The sequence below is a fragment of the Triturus cristatus genome, chromosome 11 (assembly GCF_964204655.1).
Source record: "Triturus cristatus chromosome 11, aTriCri1.1, whole genome shotgun sequence".
NCBI lineage: Eukaryota > Metazoa > Chordata > Amphibia > Caudata > Salamandridae > Triturus > Triturus cristatus.
In genome coordinates this window covers 589,763,830-589,790,325 of record NC_140594.1, presented here as the reverse complement: position 1 = coordinate 589,790,325, position 26,496 = coordinate 589,763,830, and the positions used below count along the sequence as shown (strand labels likewise).

Here is a 26,496-nt window from a genome sequence, read left to right as displayed (position 1 = left end):
TTATGTCAGTGTCTGCATTGTACTGTTGTTTGTTGTCTTCTTGTATTGTGGGCTTTTATATTAACTGGCACAATCCTTATTAAATTGCATGTGGATCCATGATACGATACAGAATTCATGACATTAAATAGCCACTGAAGGGAATCAGTAGCCATGAACCCAGCACAATATTATTTACTTCATTTGCTATAGCTTTCACAATTAATTCAATACAACAACGACATCGACAACATTCCTAATACTATTCTTAACGGTACCTTTTTTTTAAGTTCAAATAGTTTCATTGAAAAGAATTTGAAGTGACCAAACGCATTATGCAATAAAAAATTGTACATCTTTACATTCCAAGCTCATTACATACCGAACAAAAGAATTAGACTTACAGTGAGAAAAGGAAACAGAAAAATGCAAATTAGATGAATACATATGTCAACTGGGTACATAATAGAAACTTATGGAACTATTAGGGAGTCTAGGGTGGTTTAAGAACCTCCTGTTGAGAGGGTTGTGGTAATGAACACTTTTTGGCACTGGTATCAATAAAAAGTGTAACAGGGGACCACAAATCAGCACGTTTGGTTGCCAAGGAAGGTGGGTATACAAAAGCAGTATCTAATCCGTGATTATGGCAAACAGTGTACCACCAAGCCCTATAAGAAATCTTCGATGAGTCTTTCCAATTGACAGTAATTTGTTGAAAGGCAACCGCCAGCAATAAGTCTATAATCTTGACATTAAGAAAAGTATCGTCCCAGATGGGCGAAATACTACCCAAGAAGTTGTGAGAGAAAGAAAAAGGAAACTTAGTGTCATAAATTAAATTAATTTCAGACCATACTTGTGTCCAAAAGCGGTGTACCTGGGAACAATTGAATAACATGTGAAAAAGGTCAGCATTGGGGGAGGAACATGACCAACATGTGTTGGGAATCGATGAAAAGCGTTTAGATAGAGTAGCTGGTGTAAGCAACAATCTATTGTAGACAAAGAATAATGTTTGGGTAATATTTGCTGCTCTAAAGGCTTTACGTAGTTTGGACCATACACCATTCCACATTGATAGTGGCCAGCACGTGGCAAAATCCTGTTCCCAGGCTTCTTCCGTGTTTGTCTTCCGTATCTTGTCATTGATACTTTGTAGGTGCTTATAAATAACAGAGGCCTTGGGTGTAGTCAATAACAAAGCCCGAAGACTGGCAGAGGGGTTCAACATGTCAGAAGTATTTGGTGTAATGGGAAGGTGAGAAAGAGAATCCAACACTGCTGTTTTAAGTAAATTACATTTATTGATAAAGGAGGTAGGTAAATGTAATAACTGCGCGAGCGTATTAAAGGGTATAAATTGTGATTCTGAGAATAATTGATGTATCCATATTAAGCCTCTTTGTCTCCAAGTCTTCCAATAAAAGGGTTTGTTATAGATTAATAAACTTTTATTATGCCAAATCGTTGAGTTTAAGAAGGATTTTTTAGAGTCATGAGTAAAGTGAGAGGGCACCTTGAGTAATTTAGAAGTGTGTTTTATTATGGGAGTAGAGATGGATTGTGGTTTGCGAGAAAACGAAAGATACTCACAAAATGAGTCAGAAGTAAGAAAAAGGCGTTCCACTGATGTCCAAAGAGGACAATCATCCGTACAGTCAAGCAACCATAAAGAGGCCTGAGGTAATAGGAAGGCTTTCTGGTAAGCAGGAAAATCTGGAAAGTTTACTCCACCTTCTTATTTAGGGCGAATTAATTTTAACAGGGACATTCTAGGTTTTTTTGTTACCCCATAAAAAAAGAGGATAAAATGGAGTTGATTCTTTTAAATAATTTAGTTGTAATGGGAACCGGGATGTTCGAAATGGTGTATAAAATTATAGGCGATAGCATCATCTTTATGGTGTCCAGATGACCCCACCAAGACAAGTAAAGAGGATGCCATTTAGCAGTCAAGTCCGAAATCTTTTGAATACACTTATCTATATATAAGGTTACTGTTCCTGGAATTGAAGATGTAAAGTGTAAACCTAAGTATTTAATGGCTTTCGGATTCCATTTAAAGTGGGAGGCTTGAAAGTCTGATTAATGGTACCTTTGACCCTGTCCCTTTTCCTAACAAAAACCTTAATCCTGTCCTTAACGGCGTCCTTAAACACCAACAGGTAAACATAGACCTGTTCATAGCTCTATTTAAATCCTCACTCTGTCTTCTTCAAGACCCTACAACTTACCCTTAGAATATTATTTAACCTAAATCTTGACCTTAGAAAACCCATAATACTAAACTAAATCTAATTTTTACCCTAATACCTATTCTTGTCCTTACAAAACCTTTTCCTTTTTCAACTCATTTTCCATTGACTTTAAAAGCAATTAACCATATGTTGCGCTGACTTTTTGTCAGTTCTTTGCAGTGGATTCTCTGCTATAGCATTCATTTTCATTCTATATGAACCCACGGAAGTTTCTCCGAGATCGCCTGTGTTAATCAGAGCCCCTTTGGACTGATTGCGGGCCACTGTGGTGAACAAGAGTCTTATCAGCCAGACAGTTTACTGTGTTGTAGACAAAGGCCTAGATCTACCAAGGGTTGTGCAGGCACTCATGCAAAACTGTGTAATGCGGTGCTGTCCCCACAATCTTTTTTTTAATCAACACAATACTTTATGTTACTTTGCGACACCCAGCGCGTGTCCAAAGCCTTAGCAAATACTTTCTGAAGTGGGTTCATGTTTCCCGCTGCCTGGGCTAGGTGTTGTCTGTAAATTAGGCAGCACATCTAAAAGTGGTATTTGTGATTCTTTGGCAGAGGGTAAGAATGCCAGCTACTTAGACTAGATAACATGCGACAGAACAAACACAATGACAAACAGCATGGCTGGGCAGGCAGCAACCTAACCAGAAATGTGGCATTTCGGTTCCTACTTGCAGGTCATGCTTCTGCAAAGACTTGAGGTCTGTTTTATTGTATGGTGGTCTATAACCTGCGTGCCAGTGTGACAGAGGACATTACGTCCCTACCTTCACGCAGACAGGGCACTTAGGTAGTCCTCACCTACAAACATGTCACTTAGCTTGTCCTTACCTGCACACAGGCATAGTTCTCAAGTGGTCCATACCAACGTACAGACAGGACCCCTAGGTGGTGCTTTCCTGCACACAGACAGGGTCCTGTTTTGGGTGGCCTTATCTACAAATAGACAAAGTTCACAGACCCCAATTCGCAGCATAAAAGGAGAGTCCTGGGGCAGCTCTTATATAAAAACAGATAGGGTTCTTGCTTGTTTCTTTCCTGTGCACAGAGCTGAAGTCAGAGATGACCCTTATGTGCATGGGAAGGTTTCTTGTCTGGTTCATAAGGCATGCAGACAGGACCCGCTGTATTCCTTACCTGTATAGATGCACATGTAGTGATGAGACTGTTGTCATATATGGTGTTGCTGTCATTCAAGTCAGGTGGCAGCGCTGGGCTTTCTTCTGTTTTGGAAGGCGCAGTTGCCACCGGGGAGGGGTGTTTCGGTGCCAGGTTGACATCTGTACCATTTCCAAAGGCTTGAATGGAATTTCCTACAAAAATGAAACATCAAAGGGAGAGGAGGAAATTGTAATAGAGAAGGTATTGGTAGAGATAATTATTTTAATTTTTATATACATCAGAGACTGCCCCTTTTAGTTGTTAAGGTTTATTTTGATATAGTCTCCATTTTGAGGGGGTTGGGAGAGGGAGGAGAGGAGTTAAAACCTGAAACAGAGTTTAACCCTTTATGAATGGGATAGTTTGATATAAATTCTGTCCACATAAAGGAGCACAGCCTAGCCCTCCTTCCTATAGAGGGAGGGATTCTATTCTCATACAGAGAATCTTCTCTTCGGAGGGGGCTTCTATTGTGATAGAGAATGATCTTTGTCATTGGGGAGGGTCTATCCCGATCCAGAATTTCCCCACTTCCTTGGATTGGGGATGAGCTACTTCCCAGATAAGATTTCATTTCTGAATAATTTTTGGTGGGGAGACTCCTTCAGAATGAAAGGCAGCAGTGATGATATTGGGCGTGAAGTTTAGGTGAAGGTTTACCCTATGAAAGGGACTTATCGTCGGAGAGCCAACTAAGCCTACAGTGGACAGCTCCAGGAGCAGGTGGGAACATGGTGGAGTCATCTGCTAGGCCAGTTCCTCTTCAGTTTCTCATGCTTTTCTACATTTGCTTTAGAGTGCAAAACTCCCTCATTTCTCTCATTTTATTCTCCTTTTAGGTCTCACTGCATATGACCCCTAACAGTTCATAGGACCGCTTGATCACCACTCATAGCATGACCTCTTCAAAAATCCTGTAGTAAATGCTGTCCACACATCATGTGCCCACTCAGCTCTCACAGGATGTGGAGGGATATGTCTCCTAACACTGGTAGTAGGTGTCCTTAGACACATGCCTCACCCTGCCCCTATCACACCTCTCAGCTTGTGTCTCACACGTCTCCCCCCTTGTTCCCACACATCTCAGAATTTTACTGTTGAATCTCTGCGCTATATCCCTTCACATCTCTCATCTTGTGCCCTACATATTTCTAATCCTGTTCCATCACATGTCTCATCTTGTACTCCCTCTCTGCCTGTGTCCCCCTCACATCTCTCTAATTGTTTCCGACTAACATCTACCATCTGTTATACTTTCAAATTTGCCAGATGTTGCTCTCTCACATCCCTTGATTAGTACTCTTTCAACTCTCTCAGTTGCCAACCACTCACATCGCACAGCCGGTACACCCTTGCATCTTTCTTCATATACACATTACATCCTTCTGCTTCCATCCCCTTACATCTATGTGCTAATGACCACCACATATCTGTAGTTAATATCTGTAGTTTTACATGCTGATATCTCTCTGCTCGCAAACCCTCACAGCTCTGATTTTAAATTTAATTGTAAATCCTCTTGCATTTTCCTGTTTGTGCCCCTCACTGCTCTGATCTTTAAGGTCTTGCATCTGTGTGCTGGTGACTCTCTCATCTCTGAATGTGAAGCCTCATACGCCTCTCTGCTGTTCGAGACACAAGGGTCTTCAATGCCAGTCATCCCACACTGTCCCGAACAGCACTGGGGCTTCCGTGTTGGAACCTGTGCACGCCTTACATTGTATTTAGTCATGCACCACCTATACAATTGCGAATGCTAAATGTGAAGAAAAGGTTTCTTTTTCTTACTGAGGCATGGATTATCCATGAAGTCTTTCACAAACTTCTCACAATCTTCCTCCAGGTTTCCACTCCCCTTGCACGTGCACCAAGGGGACACGGTGAGGCTGGCAGTGCTGGATTCCACGTAGTTGGGCGTCACGTCAAAGCCTGGAGAGACGGGAAAGGATTACTGATCAGCTGCCAGAAGTAGAACATGGGATAATGATAGGGGCCACGAGATCCGTCATATGCCACACTAACATCTGTTTGGACAACGCTGCAACCACTTGGACAAAGTAGGCAGATTGCGGGCCAGGAGGAAGCGCTAAAAGTCCACACATTGGTAGAAGCTCTCCATAATTATGACACGTAACATAAGATAAAAACATAATATACCAACACATAAACATAATTTAAAATTACATAACTTGGCATTGAGCAGTCAGAAGGGTTTTGTGGTTTCTTTCTTTCATACTACACTGGGTTCCACCTCAACTCTCCCGCTCATTCTCTAAGAGAAAAGAGTAGGTAGAGAGACTCACCTATGAGGCCAGCGTAGGAGCCCAGGCAGGCCTGGTAGTTGTCAGTAGGGCAGCTGCTGGGCGTGAGGAAGGACGCCAGGCAGTTGGAGTGATAGTCCGCCAGCCTGGACCTGGATGGTGGAGACACAAGGGGAGAAATAGATGGAGCAGTGTTCATGAAAAGAAGGGAACAGCAGGCAACGTCAACACTTTCAACAGCTGAGAGGAACATCTCTCCTGTCAACTCTTTACTGGTCGCTAAACAGTCTGTGACAGATCCTCAAATGTTCATTGTGTTTGTATAAGTTATTCATGGTTCATTGATCCTATAGTGACCAAATGTTCCTGATTATGGCAAATATGACCCTACTATTCCATTGCGTCTCCTCCTTGTCACTCAGCCGGCTTACTGGGATGTGAAGACCGCCTCGAAAGCCAGGAGGGTGGAGGTTGAATCAACTCATGTGATGCTCAGATTGAACCTTAAAGATATTCGCATTCATATACCCTTTGAAGGCACTGAAACATAGTGTGCCGCTTGAATGTATCTGGTTAGTTCCATAGTTGCTTCATTAACGAGACCTACAATTCTTCATAATTTTCATTATGTTTTCATAAATATAGACTTTTGTGCTTCTAATTATTCCTAACTGGTTATCATATTTTCATTGTAATACTATCATTTATTTCTACAATGCATGTGGCAATAGAATAGATCCTTCATAATCAGTGGACAGATTTTTCAAGTTTCCGTAATGATGTGCTGCTGATTTCTGAGTTCATACTCAGCTTTACTCAGAGCCGACACATGTTTCTCTCGGGAGACACTTGAAATATATTGCTAAGTCATTTTCCACTCTTTTCTATTAGAATACTATTTCACATTGAAAAGCACGAGCTTCCCAACGCTGAAATTCAGGATCTGCCAACTAAAGTCAAGTTCATTTAATATTGTGGGCATGGTACCACAGCCCTAATGGATTTCACGATCCAAACTTGATGCAAGATTGACTTTGCCCCAGCCACAGGCTTTGTGAGGCATCAGGCATTGCTTCTTATGCCTGCTGGAAGCCAGCAGTAGTGAATGTAGCAGCATCAGGTTGAATAAGGAGCAGAAAATTTCACAATACCTTAAAATCGTATTCAAAAATAGATGTACTATTCTTTCCTCCACATCTTCATACATTTAAGATATATATATTGTTAAGGTACATATATATGGAGTTTAGTACTGAAACGCTACATGCACTTACCAGTAGATATTTTAGTCCTCGATATTTTGGCTGTGATTGTAAGGCATCTTGATTTTGCTTACACAACATTTCATACCTACACCGCAAACTCATTCTGGGCAGTTTTCATTCTCCTGCAGATTGACTTCTCTTAGTGCTCCCTTATTCCTTCCCAATCAGCTTCCATGTTACCGGTGTAGGGAAACTTGACTACATCATTAATAAGCCTGGGCAAAGCACTACGCTACGCTCGCGTAGTTTTTGAAGTTCGCGCTACTTCGCACTACGTGAATTGCACGTAGCACAGTGCGAACACGCGTAACGTAGTGTTGCGTAGTGCTGCGGTCATTTTTTGCTTGCTCGCGGTCCTCAACGTCAAGTTGGCGACCGCGTACAAGCAAAATGACATCCCGGCAAGACTTTTTCCTTGTTCGCGATCAGCAACATCAAGTTGGCGATGGCGAGCATGGAAAATAAACCTCCCGGCGAGATTCCCAACGCGAGGAAGTCAGGTTTCTCATTGCGAGTGGTCGCGTATGCTCGCGACCGCTCGCGATTATAAACTACCAGTTCGCGTTGAGAAAGCTGCCGCTCGAGTAAAAATCTACTCGAGCAGCAGAAAACTACAGCTCGCACTGTGCAAGATGCCATTTTCAATGATCACAGTGCCGGTTGCTTGTCCGCACTGTGCAATCATTGAAAACGACATCTGGCACAGTGCGAACACGGTACTACGCAGTTCGCGAAGTGCTACGCGTAGCTCGCGTAGTGCGAAGTGCACTTTGCGTAGCTTCGCGAAGTGCTATTTTGCAAACTACGCCCAGGGTTAATCATTAACCCAGCACACCCAGGTGTCGGAGTCAATCATAACTACTTAAAGAGCAACAACCTTTTCTGTAAATCTTGGAATCTGTCTGCCACACATTTACCTGCATCCCCCCAACCACACTCTTGTATCTATGTCCTACCATTCTCTGTATCACTCCTTTAGCTTCACTACATGCCCTAAAGTAACGGCAAATACACAGTAAGAGGACCACTCCAGCCCTCTTCCACAACATCACAACACATCCCATAAATGCCACATAAAAGACACTTTCATAGAACATACTACCGGTTCGCAAAAGTGCTTTGTGACTCATCTGAGGTATGAAGCACTATATAAATGGAACATGAATGCAGTACGAGGCGACTGATACAGGGAATAAGTCACCATGAAACGCGGTTTTGGATAAAAACTATTCCGTATAGCTTTGTTGTGAGATGTTAGCTCTGTACTATGTGCAGTAACCACTGGCGGGCTGATTTAAAACCACAGTGAGCGTTCAGTGACCAAGTGGCCTCTGACTTCATTCGAACTACTGAATAGTGTAGTAAGGGGTCTTCACAGACCTAATTATTCAGTTGTCATAGCAGCTGATTTACTTTCACATTTTGCATAATTAAAACAAATAATTTCCCTTCAAATGTTGAGTAATTTAGTGATTTTGTAAAGTAAAGTGAAGCCAAACTAGCACCTTCAAATACTTTGTTCGCTTGAAAAGATAATCCCCTTATTTTGTATTCCTTTTTGTTTGTTAGCATACAATGGTATTCCAAAAAGATATATACAAATCTCACTAAATATATTTCACTGTTCTTTTATGCACATATATAATTTTTTCTTACGACGAAACTGGAACTACTGATTATAACATATTGCCTAATGCTTATAACGAAATATTACCAAACCAACACTACTTCTGATGCTGCTCAAACAGAAAATACACTACATGCTGTGACAGAATTCTCTAAAAGAGACCATGAAGGTTCCTACTCCCGACAGTGCCGCAAGACCATACTAATGCCAGGTCAGCAGTATACAAATCTCACATAACATTACATACCACAATAAAATCCTGTGACAAGAGCCAGTGTTTGCCAAAGGCCTAACACTCTTTTAAGATACAGGGGTGGGTGGAACTTGCAGACTTTTACTTTGCAAAATTCTGCGGAGTTCCATAAAAGCCCCACGAGATTCCACGGAGTTCCATGAACGACAGAATTCTGGCAAGTCGTGCTGCTCGCACTGATTTTTACCGCTAGGAGCTTGTTCTGCACTATAAAATCAGTGCGGATGGCACCACGGGCTGCGCCAAAGGATGGTGATTATTTCTGCTGCTCAAGTAGATTCTCTACCTGAGCGGCTGAATTCTTATCGTGAATGGTAGCGACCTGCCGCGACTGCCCGCGTTGAGAAATAGCGCTGGGACTTGTCCTAGCGCTTAATTTTTCTTGCTCACTCCTGCCAACTAAGCGTTGGTGAGCCATGCACAAGAGAAATTTTGCCAGGTGGCGTTTGCAGAGTTTTTTGGGAACTCCGTGTTCCATGAGGAGCACGGAGTGGGCAAAACTCTGCAAACTCCAGTGGCAGAGCGCAATTTACCGCCCCCCCTTCTAAGAATGATGCTTCACGCTCCTCTGCTCGCACCCTCCCGCCCACCACTATCCACCGGAAGCAACCATGTCATACATGGAAAGGAAGTTTTTGATGGCCAGCATACCCACAGTCAATAGAGTGAGTATCACCTTACTTACAAGCAGTTATGTTTGAAAACTGCTTTTGCACTGTTTTTAATAGGGTTTACAAGAGATATCCAAATAAAAGTTTTTTCTTTCCTGTAATCCTTTCTTAACCTCACTTTCCCACATTGCACTGTGCCTATCACTCCCACATACTGTCTGTGATCACATCTATGTGATGTTTGAGAGCTTTTTTCTCTCTCTCCTTTTTGTTGTTCCTTCATGACCCATTTGAGATACAATCCACTAGAATTTCCTCTATGATCAAGAGGTACAGTGGATGGTAGGAAGGATACCCAGATGATGATCTTGATCACTTCAGTAAGTGATGGGAATCTGATTTCCTGAGGGTTTCTTCATTCTATATACTTTCCTCTTGTAGTACTCCACTTGTTATACATGTTCTGAGTTATCTTCCCAGATAGGATTTAGGTTGCAGCAGACCCCCGGATAAGGTTTTTGTTTTGTAATTATTGATTGGGGAAGTAATCCATGTTTGGTCTGTAAATATCCCTAGGACCCTCCACTACACTTTAGTTATTTATGTTCAAGTAGATTCTCTACCTGAGCGGCTGAATTCTTATCGTAAATGGTAGCGACCTGCCGCGACTGCCCGCGTTGAAAAATAGTGCTGGGACTTATCCTAGTGCTTAATTTTTTTTGCTCACTCCTGCCAACTTAGCGTTGGCGAGCCACACACAAGAGAAATTCTGCCAGGTGGTAATTTGCAGAGTTTTTTCATGGAGCACGGATTGGGCAAAACTCTGCAAACTCCACTGGTGGAGCAGAATTTACCGCCCCCCCTTCTAAGATGGATGCTTCACGCTCTTCTGCTCCCCCTCCCGTCCACAACCATCCACCGGAAGCATTCATGTCATACATGGAAATGAAATTTCTGATGGCCAGCATACCCACAGTCAATAGAGTGAGTATCAGGGATTCCACATTTGATCAACTAGTGCTATAACTGTGGAAAAGCTCCAGAAATAGTTCCATGTCAGGTGGGAGGTAGCAAAATGTTACTTTTCTTCTCTAACTATAAATCATTGTCTCAGATCTCACTTATCCAAACTTTAATTGGACCTGAATAGGAGGCGGTTGAGTTTTGGACTACCAGTGTTAAACTGTGTGAATACTGCTAGCCAGCATGCCGCAAAAAAAAAGCATGCTAATGGCCCTGACACAAGCAAATAAAATGACCTGCCTACTACCAAGTTAAGCAAGAAAAGCAAGTAATAATTGGGGTGGAGCTGGCCTTTCACACCCTTTGGTGGCCTCTCACACCTTTGGGTCTGATGCCAATGCACCTGTAATGCCTCCACAGGGAGCTTAAACAATGGAAGTGGGTGGATAAGTTCTTCAGCCCAGGTGTTCCCTTATAAATGCTCTGTCACAAATTGGCCAGGCAGGCCCATTCCAGACCCTCCTTTACTAGTAATTAAATTTACATTTTAATTGGATAGTATATCAACAAACACAGAAGTGTTTGTTGGCAGATAAAACATTGATAAATACATTTAACAGCAAATACCAATATAAAAGTACACATTGCTAGGAAGAAATGTAAATAAACACTCTAAGTGAATACCATTTACCATCAGCTAAATTGTGACTCCAATATTGGTAAAGTAGAGCAAAGAGATGGGGAATATTCCTTAAGGTATATGGGCTTCACCTGTTGCAGTGCGTCAAGGGAATAATGTCTTCCTAAGTATTCGAACATCACTGCTTTGTTACTGTGCTATGTTTCGATTGTATCATTTCCTCACTTAGTGAAAGTATCTCTTTTCCAAACAATACTTCAATATGCAATAAGTATAGAAGTGCAGAAGGATATAAATAAAGTCATACAGTGCATTTTTGCAATACCTGATAGAACAAGCATTGGCATAGACAATAGGTCTCGCTTTTGGGACTTCATAAGTATTTAGTTATTCAGCACAATTTCCTTGGTGCAACAACAACTGTTGCATGGCAAAACACTTATAAGGTCCCAAAGGCAAGACCTATTGGCTATGCCAATGCTTGTTTCTGTTTTTGGGGTACTGCAATATATAGGGATGTTATTTGTCACAGTTTACAGTTTGGATTAGATCATTGATGATACTATTGTTCATAGGATCACAATGTCTCCAGTGACAACTTCTTGCTGCCCAGGTCGTGCCGGTGGTTCTGCTGTCCTGATCGCGCTGAAGGTCCTGCTGTAGATGTCTCCTCCATTTGTGTGTGTGGTTGTGGTTGTGTGTGTGGTTGTGGTTGAGTGTGCGGTTGTGCGTGTGTGTGTGGTTGTGGGTGTGGTTGTGGGTGTGGTTGTGTGTAGTTGTGTGTGTGGTTGTGTGTGGTGGTGTGTGGTTGTGGGTGTGGTTGTGTGGGTGGGTGTGGTTGTGTGTGTGTGGTTGTGTGTGTGGTTGTGTGGTTGGTTGTGGTTGGTTGTGTGTGTGGTTGTGTGTGTGGTTGTGTGTGTGTGTGTGTGGTTGTGTGTGTGTGTGGTTGTGTGTGTGTGGTTGTGTGTGGGGTTGTGTGTGTGGTTGTGTGTGGGGTTGTGTGTGTGGTTGTGTGTGGTTGTGTGTGTATGTGTTGTTGTGTGTGTGTGAGTGTGTGTGGTTGTGTGTGAGTGTGGTTGTGTGTGTGTGTGGTTGAGTCTGTGTGTGGTTGAGTGTGTGTGTGGTTGTGTGTGTTTATGTGTGTGTGGCTGTGTGGTTGTGTGTGGTTGTGTGTGTGTGTGGTTGTATGTGTGGTTGTGTGTGTGGTTGTGTGTGTGGTTTTGTGTGTGGTTGTGTGTGTAGTTGTGTGTGGTTGTGTGTGTGGTTGTGTGTGTGGTTGTGTGTGTGTGTGTGGTTGTGTGGTTGTGTGTGTGTGGTTGTGTGTGTGGTTGTGTGTGTGGTTGTGGTTGCGTGTGGTTGTTGTTGTGTGTGCTTGTGGTTGTGTGTGTGGTTGTGGTTGTGTGTGTGTGGTTGGGTGAGGTTGTGTGTGTGTGTGTATGTGGTTGTGTGTGTGGTTGTGTGTGTGTTGTGTTTGTGGTTGTGTGTGTGGTTGTGTGTGTGTGTGGTTGTATGTGTGGTTGTGTGTGTAGTTGTGTGTGTGGCTTTGTGTGTGGTTGTGTGTGTAGTTGTGTGTGGTTGTGTGTGTGGTTGTGTGTGTGTGTGTGTGGTGTGGTTGTGTGTGTGTGTGGTTGTGTGTGTGTGGTTGTGTGTGTGGTTGTGGTTGCATGTGGTTGTGTGTGTGTTGTGTTTGAGGTTGTGTGTGTGGTTGTGTGTCTGTGTGTGTGTTTGGTTGTGTGAGTGGTTGTGGTTGTGTGTGTGTGTGGTTGTGTGTTTGGGTGTGGATGGGTGTGGTTGTGGTTGTGGTTGTGTGTGTGTGGTTGTGTGTTTGTGTATGTGCTTGTGTGTGTGTGGTTGGATGGTTGGGTGTGGTTGTGTGTGTGTGTGTGTGTGGTTGTGGTTGTGTGTGTGGTTGTGTGTGTGTATGTGTGGTTGTGTGTGTGGTTGTGTGGTTGTGGTTATGTGTGTGGTTGTGGTTGTGTGTGTGACAGTAATACTAAATGCATCTCAAAATAAAGGAACACAAACATCGAGTTTGGAGAAAGAGAAGCACGTTGTAAGTCAAACAGGCGCAGCAAAGCATTGACACAACAACAAAAACAAAACAAGATCACTTAGAGAAGACTGAGTGTTGATAAGGGATACACACAGCCCATCATCTTAAGAGTTCGATTGCAACCAATGTGCACTCAAACCTGCCCCCTCCTTGTGAGTTGCACCCCATATTTCATGAGTTATAACTGCTGCACCCACCATAGCGCTTTGAGATCTAAAGCGCAACATAGGTCTAATCTGCCTAGCAGTCGCCAACATGCTCTCCTTTTAAAGAGAATGTGCCAAAAGTTTCCAGCTTCCTCATCATGTCCTCATGAAAGCACCAATGAAAGTCTCCCTGAATGGTGCAACGGACATGAAGCAGCCGCTGCGATCAGAAATAAACACTGTGAACGTTGTCCAGTTTCACGGTAACATTTCCGTAATGTTCCTTAAGTCACAAAACAGTAATACTAAAAGCATCTCAAAATAAAGGAACACAAACATCGAGTTTGTGGAAAGAGAAAGCACGTTGAGGCAGCGATGGAAGATACATTTAAGGTGGGCGTGATATTGCCTGACGGAGATGCACCCACTGGGAGAATCCCGAACGCTTGTAAGCGCGAAGGCAGGGGGAGGGGCGGAGGCAGGGAGCTAGCGAGAGGAAAGACAGATGGCGCTGAAGGCTGGCAGTTCGCACGTGTACGCTCGAGTGAACGCAATCTTGTCGCCAGCCAGCAGCACTTTGAAAACTCACCTACTAAAGTCTCTCCGAGCAGGGCATGCGCGCTGACTCAGCGAGACCTAAAAATGACTGCTCTCCAGCTGTACAGTCCATTAACCCTAAGAGGGATCCATTATCAAAGTAGATCATTTTAAGAATTTAGGGTTATCAAGTTAAACAATTGTTCTGAGTATACTAAGAAACATGCTTTTCTGTCTTATTGTGCATAAGTACTACACCCCCAACAAATACATACTTTGTAATGCCAAGTATGCCCAGTTGGCAGAGGTGAATGCCCAGATTTCTTAACGGTGCTGTTCTTTATACGGTCTACTCTTTCTTATCCCACCCCTTGATCTTTGAGGTTGAGTTCAACCTGAGACAGAGGCTCCATTTTTTGCCTCTCCCTTTTACTAAACATCCTTAACTAAAACCAGGGACTAACTATACCTAGTCCATCTTTAGCAATTCTCTTTTGCATCTAAGTAAGCATTATCCATGGGTTGAATGTCAGAATAATATATACATAAATATAGTCCTAAAGAAATATCACAGCTAGAATATCAAGGACCACAATACCATGAATATAAGTATATAACTTTACATTTAATATTTTCAAACCCACATCTATGTACCTTCAAGACATAGCTATCCGTTATCTGTAAGTAATCCAGGCTTACCACAATTTTCCTCTTCCTTCAGCAATGCAAATGTTGAGTGACATGGAGGGAACATCACTTCTGATTCATCTAATTTATTTCAAATAGTACACAGACATATAATTACATGAGAGTGACATCTGACATATTTAGTTCTCTCTCATCATTTATCCGCGGTGTGTCATAAATTTGTGTATGGTGAACGATTTAACAGCTGTGCAGTTCTCAGAAATGGATAATTCCCTGAAATCAGTCCTAGATGCTGCATAGGCATTGCTGAACATTTTGAATCTTTAGAACCTTATACAAAGAAAACAGACTGGAAAAACAGGGTGTGGGTTCCAGCTGTTGTATACAGATATCCACAAAAAAATCTAATTGTACCTAGATCTGTTTATTCAAGCAAGTTAATTTTAGGGGTTCTGGGTACTTAGCCACACTAGGTGGCATGTCTCATCACCAAGCCCGCTCTTTTCCCCAAAACTGCTGTTTTCTCAGAGGATGGGCTGCAAGGCTGAATAGAACAATTATGTGGGGGAACATATGCACAGCAACACATTACCCTACTTACAAATGGATGTACTGAAACACTTCAATCGCAGCACAAGGTCTGTGCTGTAAAGGCCCCTCCAAATACATAGACTATTGATTGCCTAAGGTAGAGAATAGATATTTCTTACTGTGGCAAGTGCTAAAAAAGGCTGAGTTACCACCCTTAGTGACTCATCCGCAGCAGCGGGAGGCACATGTAAGCACGTGGATGGACGGGACGGGGTCTGGGTGGGAGGGGGGAAGTCGACACGTGATGGAACATGTATAATTAAATAAATAAATAATACCTCTTCCGTCGTCTGTCGGATTCTCCCCCTGCCTCGCCCCTCCTCACCGCACTTACCTGTGCCGGCCGCCGCTGCTCATCCGTCCATCCTAGGAAATTTTTATTTTAAATGATATTTAGGAGGTGTAGGGTGCAGGTCATGGTTTACAGTTGCTACAGTCCCATCTTTTCTCCTACTTATTTTTATGGAACGTTAGGCCAAAGCACCCTAAATTTGTGATTATGCCAGCACAAACATGTGCATGACTTAGTGTCTCAAACACATTGAATTGGCAGACACACTGCTTGGTAAAGACAAATTTCCAACAGAGTGTTTTGGAAAAAGCTCCAGACATTATGGGACCGATTCACAAAGGCCTCCATGTGTACATCCAGTAGTACTACAGGAGTACTAGTGACAGACTCATAAATGTCTGTGGGAATCTGCCCAAAATGTCCAACTCCCTATTAACAAAAGTGCAAAGGTGCACAGCCCTTTCTTTACTTGAACTAATTGTATATGAAAAATGTCATAGCATTCCAACGTTACTCCCATCTTATCAGGGGTGGCTTCTCCGCTAAGGCAGAGGAGCGTCGCCCCACTGCTCTTTGAGCAGGAATTATTGTTTTATTTTTCTCAGGTTCGGGCGGGTTAGGGCAGGGTGGGGCTGGAGGCACAGGGGGAGGAGTGGTTTGCACACTCCAAGTGTGCATGACTTTTTGGCCCGGCCAAAAGGTCATGCACACTTTGTATGTTCCCCATCAGGCTGCATTACACAGCCTGGTGGGGAACATGCAAAGGCCCCCAGTCCCCATCTGAGCGCCGATCCACAGCACTCAGACCAATCACAGTACTGCATTGCAGCGTTGTGATTGGCTTAGGGGAGCCTATCACAACATAACACTGTAATGCAGCGTTTTGATTGACTGTGGGAAGCCTGCATGCTTCCTGGTTCCAAGACTCCCAGAGAAGCAGAGGGAAAACGCGGATGGCGAAAGAGGTAAGAGTTTTTTTCCCTATTTTATTTTGTCCCATGCTCCCCTCTCGCCCCCACCACCCTCACCCCACACCTCCACCCTCATGCCTGCCTGCCGCTACTGCATCTTAGATGCTGTAGGGAAATTCACAAAACAATTTATCGGTATGTGAAGCAGTACTACTTCACATACTTCTAAATACTTTTGTGAAAGGGCCTCAAAATTAAGGTTGTGCAATTTTTTATATAAAGACGCATTTTGTGCAAAATCATTGAGTGAAAAACAACACTGCTACGCACAGCAGCTGTTTGCATTCTAGTTGTCGCATTGTTCCAGCACTCCTGCTTTACATTTTGGCCATAAATTGCGGCATAACTAGATGACTGCCATTTTGGTGTAATTTAAGGTGTGTGCTCTGAAATTCCCAAAATGACGCAAATGATGCCAGCATAACCTAATTTTCACCTGGACTGGCTCAAAATGTCCAACCAATTGTCAAAGGAGCACAGTCCGTTCTATTTCTACCAATTGAATATGAATATACCATTATCTTCCCATCTTAGATCTTTTACGGCCAATTCACAAAAGCAGTTTTGAGTACTTTAAGCACTATTGGGGTTGGGCTACTTATAAATGCCTTTGTGAATCGTCTCCTATGGTTGGACAGGCCAAGCTGCCCTAATGTGCAAAGATTCTTTGCTTAAGGGATTGTATAGTACAATATTACCAGATAAAGTGCAGACAGCTTTGGTGAGGGACAGACACACTTAATTTAATGCGCGTTATTATGTCGAACAAGTGGAAATGATGTCATTAGAGAGAGAGAAAAAAAGATCCCACAGGAAAGTACTTGATAAGTGTTAATGAGTGTGTGCAATGCAAGGTGTCACCCCGAGGTCGAAGGGATATAGTACTCTAAGAGTGAAACAGGAACACGAATATATCTCCCCCTGCACATCTTCGAACCCACACATCATAAGATTAAATGGCTGAAGTAAATGGGAAGGAAAATTCAGGACTGCGAAAGTGTCCTTACCAGATGTAAGAGAAATATAGCTTAAATAAAAAAAGACATTAGGATTAGAGGTGGGCAAAATTTTGTTTGCAACTTTTTTAAATTCCACAAAATGTTTTCAGGAATTCATCTTTTTGGTGAAATGTAGCTTGCTGAGGCTAGTGCTATAGCGCTCCCTCCTCTAAACACTCTGGCCCCGATTCACAATGAGCTTCCAATCCACACTCGCAGCGAAGCCCTGAGGAGTGGCAGACGTCTGAGGCCAGTGCTGTAACGCTCCCTGCTCTGAACACTGGCTCAGATTCACAATGAGCTTCCACACTCGCAGCGAAGCCCTGAGGAGTGGCAGGCATCTGAGGCCAGTGCTGTAACGCTCCCTGCTCTGAACACTGGCCCAGAGTGACAATGAGCTTCCACACTCGCAGCGAAGCTCTTAGGAGTGGCAGGCGTCTGAGGCCAGTGCTGTAACGCTCCCTGCTCTGAACACTGGCCCAGATTCACAATGAGCTTCCACACTCGCAGCGAAGCTCTTAGGAGTGGCAGGCGTCTGAGGCCAGTGCTGTAACGCTCCCTGCTCTGAACACTGGCTCAGATTCACGATGAGCTTCCACACTCGCAGCGAAGCTCTGAGGTGTGGCAGGCGTCTGAGGCCAGTGCTGTAACGCTCCCTGCTCTGAACACTGGCTCAGATTCACAATGAGCTTCCACACTCGCAGCGAAGCCCTGAGGAGTGGCAGGTGTCTGAGGCCAGTGCTGTAACGCTCCCTGCTCTGAACACTGGCCCAGATTCACAATGAGCTTCCACACTCGCAGCGAAGCTCTGAGGTGTGGCAGGCGTCTGAGGCCAGTGCTGTAACGCTCCCTGCTCTGAACACTGGCTCAGATTCACAATGAGCTTCCACACTCGCAGCGAAGATCTGAGGAGTGGCAGGCGTCTGAGGCCAGTGCTGTAACGCTCCCTGCTCTGAACACTGGCTCAGATTCACAATGAGCTTCCACACTCGCAGCGAAGCCCTGAGGAGTGGCAGGCGTCTGAGGCCAGTGCTGTAACGCTCCCTGCTCTGAACACTGGCCCAGATTCACAATGAGCTTCCACACTCGCAGCAAAGCTCTGAGGAGTGGCAGGCGTCTGGGGCCAGTGCTGTAATGCTCCCTGCTCTGAACACTGGCTCAGATTCACAATGAGCTTCCACACTCGCAGCGAAGCTCTGAGGAGTGGCAGGTGTCTGAGGCCAGTGCTGTAACGCTCCCTGCTCTGAACACTGGCTCAGATTCACAATGAGATTCCACAATCGCAGCGAAGCCCTGAGGAGTGGCAGGCATCTGAGGCCAGTGCTGTAACGCTCCCTGCTCTGAACACTGGCCCAGAGTGACAATGAGCTTCCACACTCGCAGCGAAGCTCTTAGGAGTGGCAGGCGTCTGAGGCCAGTGCTGTAACGCTCCCTGCTCTGAACACTGGCCCAGATTCACAATGAGCTTCCACACTCGCAGCGAAGCTCTTAGGAGTGGCAGGCGTCTGAGGCCAGTGCTGTAACGCTCCCTGCTCTGAACACTGGCTCAGATTCACGATGAGCTTCCACACTCGCAGCGAAGCTCTGAGGTGTGGCAGGCGTCTGAGGCCAGTGCTGTAACGCTCCCTGCTCTGAACACTGGCTCAGATTCACAATGAGCTTCCACACTCGCAGCGAAGCCCTGAGGAGTGGCAGGTGTCTGAGGCCAGTGCTGTAACGCTCCCTGCTCTGAACACTGGCCCAGATTCACAATGAGCTTCCACACTCGCAGCGAAGCTCTGAGGTGTGGCAGGCGTCTGAGGCCAGTGCTGTAACGCTCCCTGCTCTGAACACTGGCTCAGATTCACAATGAGCTTCCACACTCGCAGCAAAGATCTGAGGAGTGGCAGGCGTCTGAGGCCAGTGCTGTAACGCTCCCTGCTCTGAACACTGGCTCAGATTCACAATGAGCTTCCACACTCGCAGCGAAGCCCTGAGGAGTGGCAGGCGTCTGAGGCCAGTGCTGTAACGCTCCCTGCTCTGAACACTGGCCCAGATTCACAATGAGCTTCCACACTCGCAGCAAAGCTCTGAGGAGTGGCAGGCGTCTGGGGCCAGTGCTGTAATGCTCCCTGCTCTGAACACTGGCTCAGATTCACAATGAGCTTCCACACTCGCAGCGAAGCTCTGAGGAGTGGCAGGTGTCTGAGGCCAGTGCTGTAACGCTCCCTGCTCTGAACACTGGCTCAGATTCACAATGAGATTCCACAATCGCAGCGAAGCCCTGAGGAGTGGCAGGCATCTGAGGCCAGTGCTGTAACGCTCCCTGCTCTGAACACTGGCCCAGATTCACAATGAGCTTCCACACTCGCAGCGAAGCTCTGAGGTGTGGCAGGCGTCTGAGGCCAGTGCCGTAACGCTCCCTGCTCTGAACACTGGCCCAGATTCACGATGAGCTTCCACACTCGCAGCGAAGCTCTGAGGAGTGGCAGGCGTCTGGGGCCAGTGCTGTAACACTCCCTGCTCTGAACACTGGCTCAGATTCACAATGAGCTTCCACACTTGCAGCGAAGCTCTGAGGAGTGGCAGGTGTCTGAGGCCAGTGCTGTAACGCTCCCTGCTCTGAACACTGGCTCAGATTCACAATGAGATTCCACACTTGCAGCGAAGCCCTGAGGAGTGGCAGGCGTCTGAGGCCAGTGCTGTAACGCTCCCTGCTCTGAACACTGGCCCAGATTCACAATGAGCTTCCACACTCGCAGCGAAGCTCTGAGGTGTGGCAGGCATCTGAGGCCAGTGCTGTAACGCTCCCTGCTCTGAACACTGGCCCAGATTCACGATGAACTTCCACACTCGCAGCAAAGCTCTGAGGAGTGGCAGGCGTCTGAGGCCAGTGCTGTAACGCTCCCTGCTCTGAACACTGGCCCAGATTCACAATAAGCTTCCACACTCGCAGCGAAGCTCTGAGGTGTGGCAGGCGTCTGAGGCCAGTGCTGTAACGCTCCCTGCTCTGAACACTGGCCCAGATTCACAATGAGCTTCCACACTCGCAGCGAAGCTCTGAGGAGTGGCAGGCGTCTGAGGCCAGTGCTGTAACGCTCCCTGCTCTGAACACTGGCACAGATTCACAATGAGCTTCCACACTCGCAGCGAAGCCCTGAGGAGTGGCAGGCATCTGAGGCCAGTGCTGTAACGCTCCCTGCTCTGAACACTGGCCTAGATTCACAATGAGCTTCCACACTCGTAGCGAAGCTCTGAGGAGTGGCAGGCATCTGAGGCCAGTGCTGTAACGCTCCCTGCTCTGAACACTGGCCCAGATTCACGATGAGCTTCCACACTCGCAGCGAAGCTCTGAGGAGTGACAGGCGTCTGAGGCCAGTGCTGTAACGCTCCCTGCTCTGAACACTGGCCCAGATTCACAATGAGCTTCCACACTCGCAGCGAAGCTCTTAGGAGTGGCAGGCGTCTGAGGCCAGTGCTGTAACGCTCCCTGCTCTGAACACTGGCCCAGATTCACAATGAGCTTCCACACTCGCAGCAAAGCTCTGAGGAGTGGCAGGCGTCTGAGGCCAGTGCTGTAACGCTCCCTGCTCTGAACACTGGCCCAGATTCACAATGAGCTTCCACACTCGCAGCGAAGCTCTGAGGAGTGGCAGGCATCTGAGGCCAGTGCTGTAACGCTCCCTGCTCTGAACACTGGCCCAGATTCACAAAGAGCCTCCGCACTTGCAGCAAGGCCCTGAGGATTGGCAGCGTCTGAGGTCAGTGTTATAATGCTCCCAGCTCTGAACACTCAGGCCCCAATCCACAAAGAGCCTCTGCACTCGCAGCGATGCCCTGATTCACAAAGAGCTTCCACACTCGCGACAAGGCCCTGAGGATTGGCAGCGTCTGAGGTCAGTGCTATAATGCTCCCAGCTCTGAACACTCTGGCCCGATTCACAAAGAGCTTCCACACTCACAGGGAGGCCCTGAGGAGTGGCAGGCGTCTGAGGCCAGTGCTGTAATGCTCTCAGCTCTGAGCACTGGCCCCGATTTACAAATAGCCTCCGCACTCGCGACAAGCCCCTGAGGATTGGCAGCATCTGAGGTCAGTGCTATAATGCTCCCAGCTCTGAACACTCTGGCCCCAATTTACAAAGAGCCTCCGCACTCGCAGAGAGGCCCTGAGGATTGGCAGTGTCTGAGGTCAGTGCTATAACACTCCCAGCTATGAACACTGGCTCGGATTCACAAAGGGCCTCAGAACTCGCGTCAAGGCCCTGAGGAATGGCAGCATCTGAGGCCAGTGCTATAGAGCTCTCTCCTCTAAAAATGCTGACCACGATTCACAAAGAGCTTCCACACTCACGGAGAAGCCCTGAGGAGTGGCAGGCGTCTGAGGCCAGTGCTGTAACGCTCCCAGCTCTGAGCACTGGCCCCGACTCACAAAGAACCTCCGCACTCGCAGCGAGGCCCTGAGGATTGGCAGCATCTGAGGTCAGTGCTATAATGGTCCCAGCTCTGAACGCTCTAGCCCCGATTCACAAAGAGCCTCTGCACTTGCGGCGAGGCCCTGAGGATTGGCAGCGTCTGAGGTCAGTGCTATAATGCTCCCAGCTATGAACACTCTGACCCCGATTCACAAAGAGCTTCTGCACTCGCGGCCAGGCCCTGAGGATTGGCACCGTCTGAGGTCAGTGCTATAATGCTACCAGCTCTGAACACTCAGGCCCCGATTCACAAAGAGCCTCCGCACTCGTGGCAGGATCTCCGCACAGCAGTTTCCCATTGCAGAGAATCCTGTCATCACTGCACTAGTGTGGAGGCGCCTTGTAAATCAGGGCCTCCGTCTGATGGCTGGTGCAGGCTCCTTCATAGACATGCACCAGCCATCACACAAACCGGCAGCCTCAGACTGCTTGACTTCACTCACAGAGTGGGGTGGCACAGGTTGACATCACAGGAGTCTGCCTCCTTCTTTCATCAGGTTGGGGCTGCCATGATACCAACATATTGCGTGAGACTTCAATGTGTGGCAGGTGTGGGACATGCAGTGAATTTGATCTTTTAGCAGTCACACAGAACCAGGCGCGCAATGGCCATTGGGCTCAAAGGGCTTCAGCCCCCCCCCCCTCATCGAGTGTGGCAGCCCAGGCTGAGACAGCTTCCCGGGTACACACACAGCCATACCCAAGTACTTCTCAGGTCTTTAAAAGACCATTTGCTTATGAATGAGGCTTTGTTGTTTTTTCACACCTTCTTAGAGCCCCTGCATCTCCACTCAGCCTATTGCTGAAAGAATTAGCCCCCCCAACATTTTTTCTTAGCCCCCCCGAAACTTGGATCTAGTTGCGCCTCTGCACAGAACAGCTACATTTTGAAAGTTGTGCCTCTTGATAGTTCTGTATTTGACTACGTCGATCACCCATTCAAACCTGTGAGAAGGAGTAGGTAATTCTAATGCTTGAGAGGTACGTGCCACTCCAGCAACACGCTCTCAGGCAGTCTCTGTGCCCAGCTCCCGGAGCCTGCTTGAGGCCCAGAAATCCAGACAGGCAGGCATGGTATCTTCAGTCATAGCTGCTGGACAGGGTAATTACATGCTTTTAAGGTCGGACAGGAACCCAAAGGAGGTCCAAGCTTCAAAAAGAAGTGTCCGAAATTCACAAATCATGGGTCACGCCTTCTTGATATGCTGTTAAAGTACTACATATACGTGGAGGAAAATGTGTGACACTTTTTACCTCACACCAGGAGAGTAACTATGTCAATGATTGGATAACATTTTATGGTATCTTTACAAGGGTTATTGGAGTTATCCGACAAAGGAATATCTGTCAGGGAAAATAGTGGCAAATGGTGCATTTAAGGCATTCAGGCCATGATTATGAGTCTGGCAGATCAGGATTGATGTATAAAATTCCATTCCGCGAGCTCATGAGTGGGCTGCTGTTCCAGCGCCCAGTTTTCCGGTTGGTGGAACTCCGGACCTGATTTTACTGGGCAGTAACTCTACACAGCAACATCACATGAGACTTTGGCTGCAGGAACAGCCAAGCCTCGTCTTGCCCGTTTTTTCCCGGCAACAAAGCAGCATTCAACGCAGGGCCGGACTGGCCGTATCGAGTCCCGGGCATTTCCCCGGTGGGCCACTAGGGTGGGAGCTGGTTTTGGGCCCCTGGGGGGCCTGTTTTGGGCCCCTGGGGGGCCGTGCTTGTTACAGGGCTGTATTTGCAGCATAGCTGCAATATCAGCCCCTATAACAAAATTGTCCGAAATCGGCTCGTCCACACCCCCAACTCCCCGGGGGCCGGCCGAGCACTTTGCCAGGGCCGGTTTTGGTTCCCAGTCCGGCCCTGATTCAACGCACCCCTCTGCTAGACCTTATCGGCCACTTCCCTGCCCTACTCCCCACAACTGCCTCATCTGATCCCCACCGCACACAGCAGCCACGCATACATTTACCACATGCTCACAGCAGAAGGTAAATCTATGGGTTAAACCAACAGAACTGGGAATTCCAAGTGGCTTTTATGGGGAGTAAATCTAGTCCTGTATGGTAATTCACATTCCATGGGGTTCAATTTGCCCAGTACAGGGGCAGTATTACTGCATGATAATGTAAATGCTACATGCAAGTTTGTGTGTGTGCGCATGTGTGAGATTAAAAGAGAGAGAAAGGGATACAGAGATCAAGAAAAAAAGAGAGTCCAAAAATGCCATGCACTACTCCAAATCCACTGAAATGCAAAGTACCTCGGTTTTAGGCTTTGATCTTCAGGCAGTATTCATGATATATATTCAAGAATATTTAGTTCAGTTAACACTTGTATAGCTCACACAGAAAATAATATTTAAGCAGTGTTATTTCTTTAGAATAATTGATAAAAGGCTTAATTCATGTTATTAAAAAAGGCCTAAAAATATATGGAGACGTTAGGGCACTTCTAAGTCTCCTGACTTAAGGCTTGCAGGTAGAGTTTAGCATAAAAGTACAAACCTCTTGTAAGATAAAGTGTGAAGCTGGATGAGTCAAAAGGGATAGCCTGCATTCAGAAATAGTAGAAGTTGGGCCTAGGCACCTAGCTATGCAGGTCTAAAGCTGACTTCAAAGTTTCAGAGGGAACTAATCTTTTAAGGTGCATCGTTCTGTAGGTGCTGTGCTCTTTAATGACAACCAGCAACAACTGTTTTTTTTTCACTTACTTAGCCCAAAGGAGTTAGAGTGCTTTACATTACCAACAGATTGCATTACACGTTTTTATGCAAGTGGAGGTTAAATGATTTGCCCAGAAGGACTGGTTCCTGGTTCCCCGTTCCAAAGATGGCTGCCACTCTCGTTTCTTTGAGTACACAGGCATCCAATATGGCTGACTATATTTTATTGATCTTAGCCTGCAAGTCCTCTGATCAAACAGGAGTTTTTTTCTGTAACTCAGGACAGTCTACACAGGGATAGGCAGGCAGCCCATTGTTTGTGTACATGTGCAGCTTTGATCATACAATTTTACAAAGAGAGAGCCAATATACAGTCTCTCTACTAGTTGCCGAACAAAAAGGCCTGTACCTCATGATCACTGTATGATAAAGGACGTATCACTAAGATTATGCCCCTATCTTCTAACTTATCTGTAGCATTCGGTTGGCACATCATCTGACCAGGGATTCTTGGCACTTGTCTCCTCCAAAGTTGCACAGGAATACATACTGGATTGGTTAGTATGAGAAATGTGTGTGTGGGGGGGGGCATGTATAACCCACACTATGAGGGCCGGATCGGTCCTCATAGCATGGGTATTCTTTGTCAGAACCCGAAAATCACTATCTTTGCGAGTACCGGTGCTTTATGAGGACTGGTCCTGGTAGTGTGTTTGGGTACTTTCGAGCGAGTGTATCAAAAAACTAAAAGTGCCTTTAAATTTGCTTTGTTCCGCTTTATAACCCACCCTACGTTCAAAGCGCGTGTGGAGTTAAAATATGAATTACACACTTCATTAAGGTCTATGGCCAGTCCTCCTAAGAATAGTTGTGTGTGTGTGTATGTGTGCAGGTGTGTGAGTGTGTGCAGGTGTGGGTGTGGGTGTGTTTGTTCCAGACTCCTTGGCTGCACGCAATCATTTTCGATATAGCTACTGCCATCCCGCACGTGCACAGCGGCTGCAAGTGCCCCTTATGGAGATCAGGTATAGAGCGTATGGGGGTAACCAGGGTGGAAGTACCCTCACGGTGAATGGGCCCTCTGCGCATGCACAATCCGGCTGGAGGGCGTGGTTACAATTTGATAAGGATCTGACACCAGTCAGTGACCTTGCCGTAGGCCCATTTTTCGTAACGCAGAAAATAAAGTTTGTAAAGATTGATAATGATATGTTTAGATATGGATAGGAAACCTTTGTATTAGAGTTATGTTAAGGTTAGCCACTTGATATCTGTAAACTTATTATTGGTAATCGGTGTAAAGTATATTTTCTGCTATGTGTTTTTAAAATGTAATTTTTAATGTTTATTAATTTCGTATAATAAATACGGCCGGGGGGTGTCACGCCCCCTGCCTTCAAAGACTTCTCCCCTGTCACGGGTTTTCATTGTGGGGAGGAGGGGGTGTAGGGAGTACCTGGCCATATCCATTATGGCAACTAAACCGGCCATGTTGGTATAAAATGCAGCCCACGCTGGTCTCAACTCTCAGAAGTTTTGAAATAGCCCATCACTAGGTATAAATGACAAATTCATGCTTTTCCACAAACAACCTAAAACGTGACTGTTCCCCAGGTAACTTTGTTTTGTTATTGCATTCATCTTTTAAAACTAGCACCAAAACATCTGTCTTTGCGGTTGTGTGCTTAAGGAAGCCTCTTAAAAGAGCAAGGAACAACATTCGCTGTCAAGTTGCACTAAAAAATAAGGACTTTTTGAGCCCAATTGCCCAACGCTGCCTCCCTCCAAGGAGCAGTGTTGTCATGCCACACACCATTTGTATCGATGGGGATGAAAAACACTTACATCTGTTAGTGACTAACACACACTGATGCTGTAACTCTGGGATTAAACTGTCCCCGGAGACTGCAAGAGCAGAGGGGCATTATTTCCTGACACACAGTTTGCCATGTGCTTATATGAGAGGTTTGAACACAGAAGAGGACGGTGGCAGCAGAAACAACTTGACAACTCTCAATAAGTGTTTTATTGATTTGCCTTCATTCTGGCCGTTTGACAAATGCGTGAGCTCAATAAAATGAAAGCTGATAGCTTCAATTTGAAGGACCAAGATATGTGTGA

General features: G+C 45.8%; 1 protein-coding gene across 1 annotated transcript in view; it reads right to left on the bottom strand.

Annotated features, from left to right (window-relative positions):
• The window catches only part of GFRA2 (GDNF family receptor alpha 2), a 387,887-nt gene that overhangs the window by 38,516 nt on the left and 322,875 nt on the right, over positions 1–26,496 (bottom strand). Inside the window, exons 5-7 of the mRNA XM_085633864.1 lie at positions 5,704–5,813; positions 5,189–5,329; positions 3,377–3,552 (exon numbers count right to left, since the gene is read on the bottom strand). Coding sequence (XP_085489990.1) covers positions 3,377–3,552; positions 5,189–5,329; positions 5,704–5,813 — 427 coding nt within the window. The remainder of the gene's footprint in view (positions 1–3,376; positions 3,553–5,188; positions 5,330–5,703; positions 5,814–26,496) is intronic.